The 16,134-nt window shown below is 36.6% G+C and overlaps 1 protein-coding gene across 1 annotated transcript in view; it reads right to left on the bottom strand.

Moving 5' to 3' along the window:
* LOC144976581 (RING finger and SPRY domain-containing protein 1-like) overlaps nucleotides 1-16,134 on the bottom strand; it is an 86,694-nt gene that overhangs the window by 59,292 nt on the left and 11,268 nt on the right. The window contains exons 9-11 of the mRNA XM_078920877.1: nucleotides 14,768-14,778; nucleotides 12,054-12,197; nucleotides 10,471-10,582 (exon numbers count right to left, since the gene is read on the bottom strand). Coding sequence (XP_078777003.1) covers nucleotides 10,471-10,582; nucleotides 12,054-12,197; nucleotides 14,768-14,778 — 267 coding nt within the window. The remainder of the gene's footprint in view (nucleotides 1-10,470; nucleotides 10,583-12,053; nucleotides 12,198-14,767; nucleotides 14,779-16,134) is intronic.

A 16,134-nucleotide genomic window follows, 5' to 3' on the forward strand; every position in this document is an offset into this window, starting at 1 on the left:
TCATCACCATCTCCATCACCACCACCATCAACAATCCCAAAGTATGCCTACTAAAAAGTAAATTATGAGAACACCATGCAATAATAAATACAGTATCTAACAATCTATCTTTTATTTTCTTGTTTAGATTTAAAGAGTGAGTATGCTTATAATTTAACAAAGTTTTAATTCATAGAGTTCGAATCCAAGACAAACTGACTGTAAAAACATCATCATCATCATCATCATCATCATCATCATCATCATCATCATCATCATCATCATCATCATCATCATCATCATCATCATCAATATTATTTTGTGTTGATGTAAAGCGCCAAAAGCTTCATGGTAGAGGACAGCATGTGTGCTCTATAAGACTCCATTATTATTAAAATACATTTTTCGTAACAGTAACAATAACAAGTGCAACCCTTCGCTGTGGACAGCCCATATTCAAAACGCTTTACAAGTGGGTTCATTGCCAACAGCAATAAGTAGTACGAGACATGACGCCTGTAAGGCGATATTACACATTTTTTTTATAATCCGACAAATACAACGATTGTTAGCGGCTAGTTACTGATTTTAAACGGAGTACGGTGAGATAATGTGAGTAAAGAAGAGTTTTCCATTGACTCAACTACCTGCCGCTCGCAACCTGGACATTCATATCCCAAACGAGTGTCGTACCACTAGATCACATAGCTGGACAGTTGAAAAGCGATGTTATGGGAAGTTGAACACCAATACTCTTCAACAGTCGTAACGTCACTTCCTTCATAATACGAATGGTAACTTAGTAACACTGGCTCTAAACTATCGGAACAATGGCCGACGCCAGTATGAAATATTTCTCCGGCGAGCATAAAAGCGTTTCCAGAGGAAAAAAACCCCATAAATTTGACCATGTTTTGGATTTTACACGTTCTGATCACAATGCTTATGAAAAGAGAATGAAAAGTTCTAGCCAGCATGAAGAATAAAAAGTAATGATTTTCTTTGTTTAGGAACCAAGATGGCCGCCGTTGCCGGGCGGCGTGACATCAGACTATTGAATCCAATAGGATATTGGATTCAATAGTCTGATGTCACGTCGCCCAGCAATGACGGCCATCGTGGTTCTAAACTAAGAAAATCATTACTTTTTATTCTTCATGCTGGCTAGAACTTTTCATATGTCTTGTGATCAGAATGTGTAAAAGTCAAAACATGATCAGATTTGATTAGCCCAGTACATCAGTTATGAGAAAGTTTTGAGATAAAATATCTGGGAGAGTGGTCTTCAATTCAATAGATGACAACAGTAGCAAGATATTTTCCATAAGTTACCTAATGACCTCTCTCTCCTCTCTCTCTCTCTCTCCTCTCTCTCTCTCTCTCTCTCTCTCTCTCTCTCTCTCTCTCTCTCTCTTCTTTCTTTCTTTTTTTTTTCTTTTTTTTTTTGAGCATTCACTACTACTACTACTCCTTCTACAACTACTATTACTTCTATATACTAGTAATACTATTACTTTGGTCAAATGATGGGAAATTCGCAAAGTATGTTATATGCAGAGACAAGTTAAATACTTCTAAAATGGTTCTAAAAAATTCATTTTGAACCAAATACTCGTACAAAATAATCAAGAAAAAAAAAAAGATCATTATAAATTTTATAAATCAAAATAGAGTAATTTAGTTATTATAAAGGGAAATAACCCATTTATGTTTAAGTTAATTAGCAATACAGTTTTTAATTGAAGGCTTCAAAGTCAAAGATGTTGGTTCAATTAAATTTCACTTAGAATTTTCTATTTAATAAGTGGCAAAAGTTTAAATGTGGTCTGAGACTATTTAAAGTATAAAACAAGCTTATATGCATAATTCTATGCAAATCCTCAAAAATGTATGAGAAAAATATTGGTGAAAACCGGCATCATATAAGCAACTGAAATGATAACTATAGTATTAAATGTGATGCATCATTCATTCAGAAACACGGTCAACAGTTGGTGTATCAATGCATCAAATGTATCATCAAGCTCATTCACATCACACATCTTTTAAAAAATCGTATAGATAGAATGCGCTTGGCCAAGGAGTTCACAACATTGCCATCCGGAAGTGTAACGGACCAACACACAAACTCTGTGTAACCATGAACTTTTATAGTCTGGTCTGGTTAATACAGTTTAGTGAGAACAACTCACAAACGCGGATGGCAAAAACAATAATAAAGGCCTAAGTGACGTCATCTTCGAACTATCTATTAAATCCACGAGAATAGTATCCGCGTATTCGGGGTCCAAAAATCGTACTAAAATACGATCAATCGTACTGGTTGGCAGGTCTGGAAGTATCAAAACGCTTTAGAAACCGGGATTAGCTCCATGCGCCATACGACTCTGGAGAACTACAGTTGAAATCAATCACGCGAATAAAATACAAGTAAAATATGTTTGGCCATAAATAAATAAATAAATAAATAAACATCAACAACAACAAAAAACCGTGTAAAGTTACAAGAGTGAATAATAAAAAATAAAAAAAGCGCGGAATAAACGTTTCAGCTGTGTACTGTTGTTATTTTGTATATGCAGCGCCAAAAAAAAAACAAAAAAAAAACGAAATGTTACGAAAGTGAAAAAAAAAAATTATAAAAATGCGCGCGCGCGCGGAATAAACGTTTCGGCTGTGTACTGTTGTTATTTTGGGTGTGCAGCGCCCAAAAAAAAAACCCCGTAAAGTTACGAAAGTGAAAAAAAAAAATGCGCGCGCGCGCGGAACGGAACGTTTCGGCTGTGTACTGTTGTTACTTGCATCCATTCCATTGTCATTCGCGACCCCCCCCCCCCCCCCCCCCCCTTCCTCTCAACCTCCACCCTGTCCAAAGTGGAAGTGGAAGTCAAAGATAAAGGGGACAACAAAGCTATCACTATTTCCATCGCCCCCCCCCCCCCCCCCCCCCCCCCTCCCCACACAAAGAGATAAGAAAGAAAGAGAGAAAGAAAGAAAAAAAATCCACTCTTGTGATAAACCGTTAGCGCCATTCATTTCATTTATTTTATCGCGGCTAACAAAAAGAGCACCCAACCGGGTAAAACGCCTATCACCTAACAACCGCTCCTACCTCCCTCCCGCCTCCCTCCCGTGGTGTGTGTAGTGTGTGTGTGTTGATGTGGTATAATATATTATATATTTAGTGAGCTATACCCTTCTAAAGAGATAGGCAGTTTGAATGCCAGAGTACTTTCAGACAAAAAAGCCAAAAGCAACTCGCAGAAAAAAAATGCCGATTGGACGGGATGGTGGGTTGGGGGGGGGGGGAGGGGGGGGGGGGGGGGGGGGTGGAGATAGGGATGAGACAAGTGTTTTAAAGCATCACTCACACACATAGCAACATAGCATTTTCCACTGCCCTAATAAATGTGCAAAGAAAGGTAGATGTAGAAGGTACGAAGTTGACGTCAATCAGTTCAAAGTAGTTTTTTTTTATGCAGACAGAAGCCTGAATCACTAAAGTTCTCACTAAATTCTTCTATTAATCATTCTACGAACGTTAAAGGTTACACAAAATTATTTTGTGCTTTGTTGGTACATTTATTTGGCTGGCGGATGTTGTGAGTATTTTACCTAAACGCATAGCATCAATAAAAACTTTTTTTTTTTTTTAACTTCTTATCAGTCAGCCATGAAAATCTCACCTTGTCTAGATCTAAGAGTAAAAATCGGTAAATGTTGCGTCATGAACTATATTGTGAACTGCCATACTCTCGAAAAACAGGTAGATTTTAAAAAAATTTTGGCCATAAAGCTCGTCCCTCAAATATAAATCGATTCAGATGTCCCTCATCTTGGGGGGAAAAAAACCTCTCAGACCTGGGACTTCCATGAAGATCCTGCGAGGCGAGGTCCCCAGGTTTGAGAGATTTTACCAAGACGAGTGTCATTTAAAATTTAAAATCGATCGATATTTGAAATGAAATACAAGTTTTCTGGCCAAATTTTTTAATACGTGTTTTTCCAGACTACGACAGTTAACTGGTCATTACGTATTTGTCTATTAAATAGGTAAAATATATCCAACAACAAAAAATGCCCCCCCCCCCCCCTTTTTTTTTTTTTAATAGAAAAAAATGCCAAAACATCAATTTTTCCACACAAAAGCCTTAAAAAATAGCCAAGTTCTTTTTTTTTTCTGTTTTTTTTTCTTTCTTATTTTGCTTTTTGTGTTTGTTTGTTGTTGTTTTTTTGTGTGTTATATTTTGTTTTTTGTTGTTTTGTATGTTATTTTTTTAATTCGGCATAAAACACGTCAAATCGGCACCCATCGCAAGCCGTGTAACAGTGAGGGGATAAACTGGGTAGATGCTGCTTATCTTATCATAGTAGTAGCAACCATCGTGTGCTATGCTGCTAGTTCCCGCGACTGGAAATACAACACATGTTGTTGGAAAGGGGGGGGGGGGGGGGGGGCAACCATCTGCAGAACAAAGGGACAGAGAAGCGTGTGTTGTGCTGACAGCAAAGCAAGCAAAGCAAGCTTAAAAATCAAAGGTCAAAACAGCGCGAAACGCAGAGACGCGGATCGCAGAATAGAATGGCTCAATATAATACGACACGACGAGTTGGGGGGGGGGGGGGGTCCAACACTATAAAAATAATTCGGCCAGAAACTCGTCCTTCATATTATTCACTGATTTTTAAAAAACTCTCAAACCTGGACTCCTTCAAGATTTCCAGTTAGTGATAGTCTCATTAACTCAATCAGACATAACAAATTATCGTTTAATTTACATACTCAATCAGACCATAATAATAAACGTACGTTTACACACAGTTTTGTGTGTGCATGCTGCGATTGATCTGGCAATCGAACTTGTGAGTATCCTACTAAAGACAATAAATAATAATAATAATAATAAAATAATAATAATAATAATAATAATAATAATAATATAATAATAATAATAATAATAATAATAATAATAATAATAATAAATAATAATAATCCAACACTTAATTAGAAGAAGACGATGGAGGTGATTGGACACGTTAGAAAGAATGACCAACTATACAAAGAGAGGTGGATGGGAGAAGCAAGGGGAAGGCCACTGCAGGGAACATGGGAAGAGAAGCTGGTTGCTACAGAAGAAGTTTAAAATCCAATGGTAAAAACAGTGCGCAAGAAGCAGAGACGGATGGAAAGAATGGTCCTGAATATACACACACTGAGGGGGGGGCGATGTGGGTCCAACACTATTAAAAATAATTCGGCCAGAAAACTCGTCCTTCATATTATTCACTGATTTAAAAAAAACTCTCAAACCTGGGACTTCTTTAAGATTTCCAGTTAGTGATTAGTCTCATTTAACTCAATAGACCATAACAAAATTAATCCGATTATTAATTAATTTACATACTCAATCAGACCATAATAATAAACGTTTAAGTTTACACACAGTTTTTAGCACCATGATCTGGCAATCGCAACTTGTGAGTATCCTACTTAAAGACAATAATAATATAATAATAATAATAATATAATAATAAATAATAATAAATAATAATAATAAAATAATAATAATAAATATATTAGAACGAGAAGTTTCAATTTATTCTACGAAGACAGATGGTGTGGACGTTTCGGGTTTCTCCTTTGTCTATAGCACACCGTGAGTGAAACACTGAAGACGAATGAGAAATGAGAGGATGGCGGGCGTTGTTATAATATATGGCGAATAGAAATAAAACAACGATGACTATTCACAACATCTGTCTTCGTAAAATATCAAAGTCAACTTTTAACGAAAGAGTGGTAGGTAATGGAGAGGCTTCGGATAGGAACAATACACACACATTGGACGTTTCTGGTAGTATAACCCTTCGTCAGCACAACAATAAACAAATGAACGTGGAAAACAAATAAAATAAAATATAACTTGTATCGTCTGCTGTATACGCAATGGTGGTTGGATTGTGAATGATTATTTATTTGTTTTCCACGTTCATTTGTTTATTGCTGTGCTGACGAAAGGATTTGTACCCTAAACGTCCATTGTCTTCATTGTTCCTTTCCGAAGCATCTCCATTATCATTCTTTCGTTAGTATTTTCACGACCCCAGGCTTCAGGCAATTCCCCACCGCTCTCTGCTTTTCCAAGGTTAACTGCAGTAATCTGGAAAGACTTGCATTTTAAAATTTGGCCAGATAAACTCGTCCTTCGAACATCGATCGATTTAAATGGTAAAAACTTGGTTTAAACTCTAAAAACACACGGAGGATGGAAGACTTGGCGAAGTCCCAGGTTTGAGAGTTGTTTTTTTTCTTTCGCCAAGATGAGGGTCATTTAAATCGATCGATGTTTGAAGGACGCGTTTTCTGGCCAAATTCTTAAATAAACACGTGTCATTCCGAAGTAGGACAGTTTAAACTGCAGCTTCCATTCAATTTGATTATTGTTGTTATTCATTTAAACGCAAGCCAGCCATTATTTCGGCTAGTCGGCATGTATTCAAGATGGCTATGGGGGTTGTTTGTTTGCTGGTTTTTGTCCCCCCACTTTACTAACGATCCGTAAAACCAAAAAAAGAAATAAATAAATAAATAAAAACCCACTTCCCTCCACCAACTAAAACAAAAAAGAACAACAACAAAAAACCAACACAGAAAAAAAACAAAACAAAAACAAAACAAAACAACTAAAACAAAAACAAAGTAAAAAAAAAAAACCCAAGATGAAAACCGGTAAATTCTACAGCATCGATATTACAAGAACACGTTTTCTGACCAAAATGTTCAATATGCTTTTTCTTGCGTTTGTTCGTTTGATTTTTTCCTCTTTTCTTTTTTTTCAAGAGAACAGCAGAGTTGAACATTATCATAATATACTTATATCTAATCATCGATAATCAAATTTCATAGCCTACGGAAGTCAACAACTAACAACAACAAAAAATATCCGGCCAAAAACTTTAAAAAGTGTTTCTGGCTTACTCCGGCAGAACAGGAACAGAAATCAAACAAACCGGATGCGATGCATTTGGAGGAGCAAGTGAGTCGGTTTTGGCGGCCAGTGTACTTTGAGTGAACTTTGGGTCAACCTGTGTGTGGACCACGTTGGCAAGTTCGCATTGTCCTCCTCCCCCCCCCCCCCCCCCCCCCCCCCCCCCCCCCCCCCCCCCCCCCCTCCCCCTTTCCCCCCCAACTCACTTCCGCTCTCTTCTGACAACAAGATGTTATAATAATAATAATAATAATAATAATAATAATAATATAATAATAATAATAATAATATATAATAATATATAATAATAATAATAATAATAATAAAAAAAATAATAATAATAATAATAATATAATAATAATAATAAATAATAATAATAATAATAATCATATTTCTGTAGCGTCTTTAGTCGAAATCTGAAAACGCTAAATAATCAATATTATTACAATTTTCCTTGAGCCTGAAACTTGCCCTTAACTATTGCTCAATTTCTGGCGCTGCACTTCGGCTGACGCCTGAGTTATCTGTCTTTTCTAGAGATAGACCCTAAGGAAAAATAATTTCCCCGCAGGATGAAATACGGGTATTATATCTATTGTATTTAAAATAACAATCGGTTCTTGTCGTGGATGGGAAAATGAAATAAAAATAAAATCATTAATAGCGAGTAACAAAGAGGGGAAATAAATCTTGAAAATATTGATCCTATCGAACCATGTAAGAGTTACTGTTCTTGATTTTTCATGATGTGACAATAAAAAAAAAAAATTTAAAAATAATATTTCATATTTCAGATAATTTTAATATAAAACTTACTTTTTACCATCTGATTCAACCCGATTTAAAACTGTTTTGTTGTTAACAGTGATAAGTTTTAAAAAGTAAAAAAAAAAATATGAATATAACATCTTAAAAACAGACAAAAATACCAAACGCAGAACAAAACCCTTTTCAGCCAACAACAAACAACAATAAAAACCTTAATTACATTACTTAAAATCCCATAGAGACGGCATAGAAAAAAGAAAAAAAAAGAAAAAAAAAGCAAGTCCTGAAAGAAGGGTTTTGAGCCCGAAATGTTCCATGTTTGGTAATTTTTTTGTTTGTTCTTTTTTGAAGCTGTTACATTCATTTTTGTTCATTACTTTTTACAGTCCACAGCTTCTAATCTAGCCACTTGGTATCTCTTAGTCACAAATGTTGAGATTATAAATAAATATAAGCGTCTGTCATCCTCTCTCCCAATCTAGAAAGTACTGATCTAAATTGAATTTTTTTTTTTTTTAAATTGAGCTTTTATATATAGTGCAATATCAATTAAATGTGCTCAAAGCGCTTTGCAGGGTGGTCCCTGGCCAACAGCAACAACTGTAAACATTTAGGACGGGACATGACGCCTGTTAGGCAATGTTACAATTTTTTTTCAGACAGAGACAACGCTGTAAACGGAACCGCAATTTAACGAATGTGTCATGCTCCAGAAAACCTTACTTACATTGGCGATTTTAAAAATGATGTGAAAGAAATAAGGAATTAAAAGAAGATGCCAGAGGTGAATTCGAAAATCAAAAGTTGGTTGTAAAATTATGAACAAATGGTAACTTCAGAACCACAGTTTAACCAAAAAAGGTTTTTGGATTGTTTGTTGACCAATACTAGTGATACTGGTGAGTTGAGGGGGGGGGGGGGGTGATGATGGAGGTCTCTATAGCTCAATTGGTAGAGCACTCCCTTCACACATAAAGGAACCGAGAGAGATCCCAGGTGAAGTTAAGAATTTTCCCAACCCCCCTATCCACCCAGCAGCAATTGGGTAGCTGGGTCTCTTAGATCTGGTGGAAGGTACTTTGAAATAGACTAGCGTCCTAACCAAAGGGTAGCAAGCAATTACTGTTGTACATTTCACACTATAGAAACCGGGATAAACTCTGCCTCTGCGGGCCTAATGGCTCTGAATAACCAATCACCACTGATAAGCCAGAATTCTGATTGCAGTCGAGGGATTTCCAAGTCTGCGTTTAATATCAGGCTTGACCCAGGCAACGATAAAATAAATTTTAAAAAACTGTAAATTCTGATTGAACCTGAAGGAAGGTCTGATGCATTGCATTGACAAGCATACAAACGAAAGTGATGCTCAGGTAGCATTCATACATTCTTTGTCATCAGGAAAGTTGAGAATAGGACAAGAGTTTGTGCATTTTGATCTAGAATCTTACATTTTTTTTTTACTTAGGGTCCAAACAATGGGGGTGTTTAAAATATAAGAACACACCATTATTGCATATCAATGGATTCAGTCACAAACTGTTGAAATCCAGGAATATGCAGGATTTTCTCTAATTTTAGACCACGACCACTCTTCAACCAATGACACTTCATGGCTATAAATAGCTCAAATATAGCTCAGTTGGTAGAGTTCTACGAGCACTCACTTTTTATGTGAAGGAACTGAGATCGGTCATGGGTGAAGTTGAGATTTTTTTTTCTTCTGACCCTCCTTGACCACCCAGCTGTTACATCTGGCAGATATTGGGTAAAATTATCCGATGAAAATGCTTCATTTTGACATATGACGAAACTGTTTATGACCAATGGAGTGTTAAATTGACAGCAGTTTTAATAATATCCGGCATCGGTTTTCTTTCTCCCTCGAGTCCAAACGGTCTGCGATGATGGTCATCAGTCTACTGGTCACATAGCTGCCAACCCACTGAGGGGTTTAGGTCAGAAAATCAGGGAGATTCAGAAAAAAATCATGGAGATACATACATGTATCTGAATAATTTAATTACAATCGATTCAGCCATGTAGAGCTATTAAACTTCACTAAAAAGAACGGATTCGGTATCGGCCTTTCCGATTAAAAATCTACCACAATACCAAATGTCTTAAACTCACTTCCGTTTACAAAATGGAGGACCGGAATTTCACGTACGTTACCGAAAGAACCGAAAAGACCCGCATGGTAGGCTAACATGGGTTCTAGGCCTGAGCCTGGGCCTACAGTCAGAATGCGGGAGATCGGTGTTACGGGCGGGAGCGCGGGAGACGAACTAAAAATGCGGGAGTCTCCCGCAATTTCCGGTAGGATTGGCAGCTATGTGGTCATGATAAAACAAATCAGACTGGAGTCCCAATGGCTCAGTTGGATGACTGGTACGAGCAATCGCGTTATATGTAAAGGAACTGAGATCGGTCATAGGTGAAATTGAGATTTTTTCCCTTCTGACCCCCTTAACCACCCAGCTGTTAGATCTGGCAGAAATTACTTTGCGACTAGCTTCCTATTTAAAGGGTAGAAAGTAATTGCTTTTGTCTGTTTAATGCTTATAAAAAACCAGGATAAAGTTTTGGTTCATGTATTTTTAAGGATTATACGGCACTTGAAACACTTTCAGGTCATATTAGCGCCAGATTCCATGAGCCTTTTGGCTCTGAAAGATGACTCAACTAGGTATAAAAAAAAAAACATGCAAAAAACCATATAGAAGACACTGACCTGGTTTCCAGCATGGGTGACTATGAAGCTCACTCTCTGCGTGGTACCAAATCAACTGCCTACAACCATCGTATGCGATGGAGTACTCGTCGTCACCGATACCACAACCATCCTGATGAGAGATAAATTCCAAGTATGAGTAATTTGTAAAAATGAATAGCAATAATAATAATAATAATAATAATAATAATAATAATAATAATAATAATAATAATAATAATAATAATAATATATACAATGATGATAATGATGAGGATGATGATGATGATGATGATGATGATGATGATGATGAGGAGGAGGAGGTGGATGATGATGATGATGATGATGATGATGATGATGATGATGATGATGATGATGATGATGATGATGATGATGATGATGATGATAATAATAATAATATTACCATAGACATTGGCACCAAGCTGAATAAATAATATAACATATTTCAGATGAAACAGGTTTTAATACTTCTATTAAAAGGTGGCTTCTTACAGAAATTGAAAAGAGAGTTCCAGAGAGAAACGGCAACATGAGAAAAGGAATAAAAGACATGCAAAATGATGAGTACTGGATTGAAGAGAACAGGTTCTCATTTTTAGACAAAGGACAGGGCATTGTCAACTGAAATACCATATATGTACTTGAAATTTGGATGTGGAGAAACTGAAATGTGCTCTTGCTAAAATGTTAATATGAAACAGGGCCTCATGTGCGCCAGGCATGCTCGTTTCAAGCTAAGGAAGAAAACATTCTGGTGTCGATACACAGATATCATAACCAAACTCAATGGTAATGCCGGTGACCTTCGGAGGTCCATTGAATTCGTTGCCAGCATCAGAATCCAGCTTTTAACCCTTTCAGAAGTTCCTCGCTGATAGACCGGCGATGTCTATTATAAGTCCATTGCGTGAATGTCTCTGGTAAATCGGCGATTAAGAGCACTGTCACAATGAACGTATCTAAACAGAGAGAACTCTCTTGTATGGAGTTATGAATGATCTTAGTCAAACAGGGGAAAGGTTCTACTTTCAGTTTGTTTGTTTTGTTGTATTCATTCTTGTGGTCAAGCTGCATCGTTTGAAAGCTAGTGATGAGTTTGAGAGAAGAACAAGTAAAATTGGAGGTGAAGAGAGTGATAGTTCTAGGAAATTGTGTTGATGAAGAGGAGTGGAAGACTGATAATAGTAATAGTGATAATGAAAGTGGAATTTAAGTTTCGGTGAATGATGGTGGTGCTCATGATGTTTTGACCAGTGGTGGTGGGTGGTCGAGAAGTGGTCAAGGTATGCTTTATTTTATTTTAAAAATTCTTTTGAAATCACAACTGATATGAGCTCTTCAATATCATCAATTATACTTCTAACCATGCTAATAATGCATAGAATTTATTCCTCTTTGAAAAAATGTATATTTTTATGAGTTTATTTCTTTAAACAATTTTTAATAAATTCATATTGATGACATTTCGACTACTGTCGCCCAGGAGGGCCCCACTCTAGGGCGTGAAATTGTGTAGGTGGCTTCCATCCAAAAGGGTTAATCTACTTTGGGGGAACGTTCAAAAGAAGAAAAAACCATCTTACATGATTGAGAAATTTGCTTTCCTTGGTAGCCCAGCCTATCTGCATGACACCGTCAGTCACAATGGTAACCTCGTAATACCAAATACCAGAATCGACTTGAAACGTACACCGCACACTCTCAAAACTTGATGCATCACATCTGGCCTGTATCGGGGAAATAATATAAACAGAAGGCATAAGACTTTTTGTTAGTTATCGGATTCAATGTTTGAAGTTTTGAAACAAACAGTGATATGCTTTAGGGGTCCAGCTTGTGGCATAGGCGAATGTGGAAAAATTTTCTACAGCTCAAGTCTAGAATATTCAGATACCTAAGACGACAACAATAACAACAACAACAACAAGAACAACTACAATAATGTACACTTCAAGAGAACAAACTATCGTCTTAAATGGCTTTGAGGGCTTAAACTTTTTTTTTTATTAAAACAAATTGCATAGTGATGTAGCACAATTTCAATGATCATGCTGAATCCACTTCACAAATGGTTCGCCTATCTCCTTCAGAAAACCGTGCAGAAATAAGTTTTACGTTTCATACTGTACAGTGGAAGTTAATGTTAGGAGCATAATTGGAACTTATGCTCTGCTAGACCAGGAACTACTTCAAGTCGAGTTGAGTAATAAATATTAGTACATTGAAATTCTAAAATTTAAAAAAAAAAAAAAAAGAAAGAACTCTACGCCCACCCAAAAAAAACCCTCCGGCATCAGAGTTTGTGATAATTGCCATCGGGATTCTGTCATTGGCCATGCTCAAAGTTTGCTTGACTTGAAAAGAAGACAAAGCATGGCATTTATTTGATCCGCACCTTAAACCTTTAATGTCCAATCGAGAAAGTCTATTGCTCCAGGAACATTCAAAATAATAAGTAGATGTTAAAATTCACGTAACAGGTTATATAAAGTTTTTTTTTTAACAACAAGCATAGCTGTCCGCTCAATGAACATGATGATAAATCAATCAAATCAAAATTTATGATTGAATTGTTGAATAAAACTTAAATCTCAATAGACATTTTTCATCTTCGTAAGAAAACTCCATGGAGCTTTTTCCTTGGGCATAGAGAGATATTTTTCTGAAATTAATATATTAAACATTTCGCTCACTTATCCTCAAATTATTTCCCAATGTTAAGAGCTGAAAATGATTGGTGTAAATTTTAAGAAATTGATTGAATGCACAATTATGAGAAGAACGACTAATTGATATTGATTCAATGCAAGTACTCCCACCTCATTGCCATGCTCGCTAATTGGAAGGTTGACACACATCCTCATGCTAAAAAAATAAAAAAAATAGAGCTTTTATATAGCGCAATATCCACTAAACACGCTCAAAGCGCTTTACAAAGGGTCCCTGACCAACAGCAACGTGTGACATGTAGAACGAGACATGATGCCATTTTTTTCTGACAGAGACAACTGTTAACGGCCAGGTACTCATTTAACACCTGAGTATGGTGACAGAATGTGAGCAAAGAGTCTTTACCAAGGACTCAACTATACGCTGAGCGAGGCTCAAACCCAGGACCTTCCGATCCGAAAGCGACTGTCATAGCACAAGACCACATAACCTCATACTAAAGCATGACTGTTTTCAATGTTGATAGTTCAATAAAATCATCGCGATGTCTTAAACAATTTCAAAACACATGCAAAACCATTTTCATGTCAATTGTAAACACTATTATGCAAAATTTGGTGACGATTGGTCCAAAAAAAAAATCCAATTTGCTAAATATATAATAAGAAAAAACTAAAAAATATAATCTTTTTATACCTCTAACATCTGCAATATTTGAGTACTCCTAATATTATATTAAGATTACAATTGATAAATCTATCTGTAGGAGAATCTAGACCTGAAATTAAATGTCACAAATAAATCATAAATTAAACAAATTTGAAATAATTAATAAAAAATTATTTCAATAATAAAAAAAAAAAACAAAAAAAAAACAATCCTTGAAAAACTAAGTAGAAAAATAACAATGAGCATTTCTAAATATTGGAGGTCCCGATAACTCAGTTGGTAGAGCACTTGATCACACATAAAGGGATCGAGATAGATCCCGGGTGAAATCAAAAAAAGATTTCTGACCCCCCCCCCCCTTCCCCCCCCCCCCCCCCCCCCCCACCCTCCCTCGTTCACCCAGCAGTGATTGGATAGCTGGTTTTGTTATATCTGGTGGAGAGTACTTTGCTATAGACTAACAAGCTATCCAAAGGGTAGCAGGCAATTTCTCTTGTCCGTTTCATGCTATAGAAACCAGGATAAACTCCAACTCTGTGGGTCTAATGGGTCTGAAGGACTACTTTTTTTTTTTTTTTATAAACCTTAGCCAAGGGCTGTAAACTCCAATAAAAGGTAATCAAGATTAAAACAAAATTTTAATTTTAAAAATCTGGAATTTTTGATAGAGCCAGAGTGTAAGAGCGAGTGTGAGAATGAATGATCTGAATGTTTTCTAGGGTACTAAATCCCAACTAACTATGATACATTGTTATTGTTTTTGTTGTATAATCATCAATCCTGCTAAATATCTTATCTTTTACCTTGAGTCATGTAAAAAACACAATGTAATTTCCTGTTTTTGGATTAATAAAGTTCATCTTATCTTATATTATCTTATATTATGGATAGCTGTATGTAAAATGTTTTTTTTTAAATGCATCATCTGGAAATGACATACGTAGTTAATATCACTCACCTCTATTAAAACTGTGGTGGTATTCAATGACGGCAAGAAGTCATGGGGAAAAAAATAAAATTTAATATGAATGTTTTAGTCTTTGGAAATAATTGGATTCAATAGTCTGATGTCACATCCGCCCAGCAATGGCGAGCAGCGTGGTTCTAAACAAAGAAAATTGGTATTTTTTATTCTTCATGCTGGCTAGAACTTTTCATATGTCATGTGATCAGAATGTATGAAAGTCAAAACATGATTGTATTTATAATATTTTTCTCCCCTGGATACACTTTTATGCTCGTCTGAGAAATATTTCATAAGGGCGTCCGCCATTGTTCCAATAATTTAGAACCAGTTACTAAGTTACTATGCGTCATTACGAGGGAATTGACGTCACGACTGTTGAAGCCTATTACAAATTATACTTAAAATCAAATCAAAGGGGCGGGGATCCTCATAACTCAGTGGGTAGTGGACTCGCTTTGCCCGCAAGGGACCGTGATTGATCTTCTTCTTCTTCCTCTTCTTCTTCGTCTTGTGGAAACCTCCAATATTGTCGAGGATCACTCCACAGTTTGTAGGGTTTTACATTTTAAACTTGCTAAAACTCTGCACATAATACTAATTAAAAAAAACACACATAGATTAAAAAGTCACGTTGTGAACTCTAGCAATCGCGTGAAGGCATGTTGGCAACCGTTTTCAGCCACTTCAGCTGGGAGGCTATTCCATAGTCGGGCAGTGGAAGGCAGTGATCCCGGTATAGTTGAGATTTATTTCTGAACCCCCTGTCCAACCCAGCAGTGATTGGGTAGCTGGGTCTGGTAGATCTGGAAAGTACTTTGCAATAAATAGACTATCACCCTGTCCCAAAGTGTAGCACGTGATTGCCATTGTCTATTTGTGCGGCTATGTGGTCTAGTGGTATGACACTCGCTTTCGGATCGGAAGGTCCTGGGTTCGAGCCTCGCGCTCGGCGCATAGTTGAGTCCTTGGAAAAGGCTCTTTACTCACATTCTCTAACCGTACTCAGGTGTAAAATGAGTACCTGGCCGTGAACAGCGTTGTCTTTGTCCGAAAAATTGTAATATCGCCTAACAGGCATCATGTCCCGTCCTTCATGTTAAATGTTGCTGTTGGCCAGGGACCCCTTGTAAAGCGCTTTGAGCACATTTAGCTCAATTTTTTTTTTTATTTCACGCTATAGAAATCTGTGTAAATTCCAGCTCCATGGGCCTAATGGCTCTGAGTGACTACTATTCAAAGGTGTAGAAATTGTCTGGAGAAGACTAAAAGAATCAAATATATAGATGAGGAGTGGTTTTCCAAAATTCCCTAACTCCGTTCTTTCCCCATGTTGAGATATTGAGGATTATCTCCCTTAA

This window comes from Berghia stephanieae, chromosome 7, assembly GCF_034508935.2.
Source record: "Berghia stephanieae isolate SIO BIC M18660-M18661 chromosome 7, UCSD_Bste_1.3, whole genome shotgun sequence".
Taxonomy (NCBI): domain Eukaryota; kingdom Metazoa; phylum Mollusca; class Gastropoda; order Nudibranchia; family Aeolidiidae; genus Berghia; species Berghia stephanieae.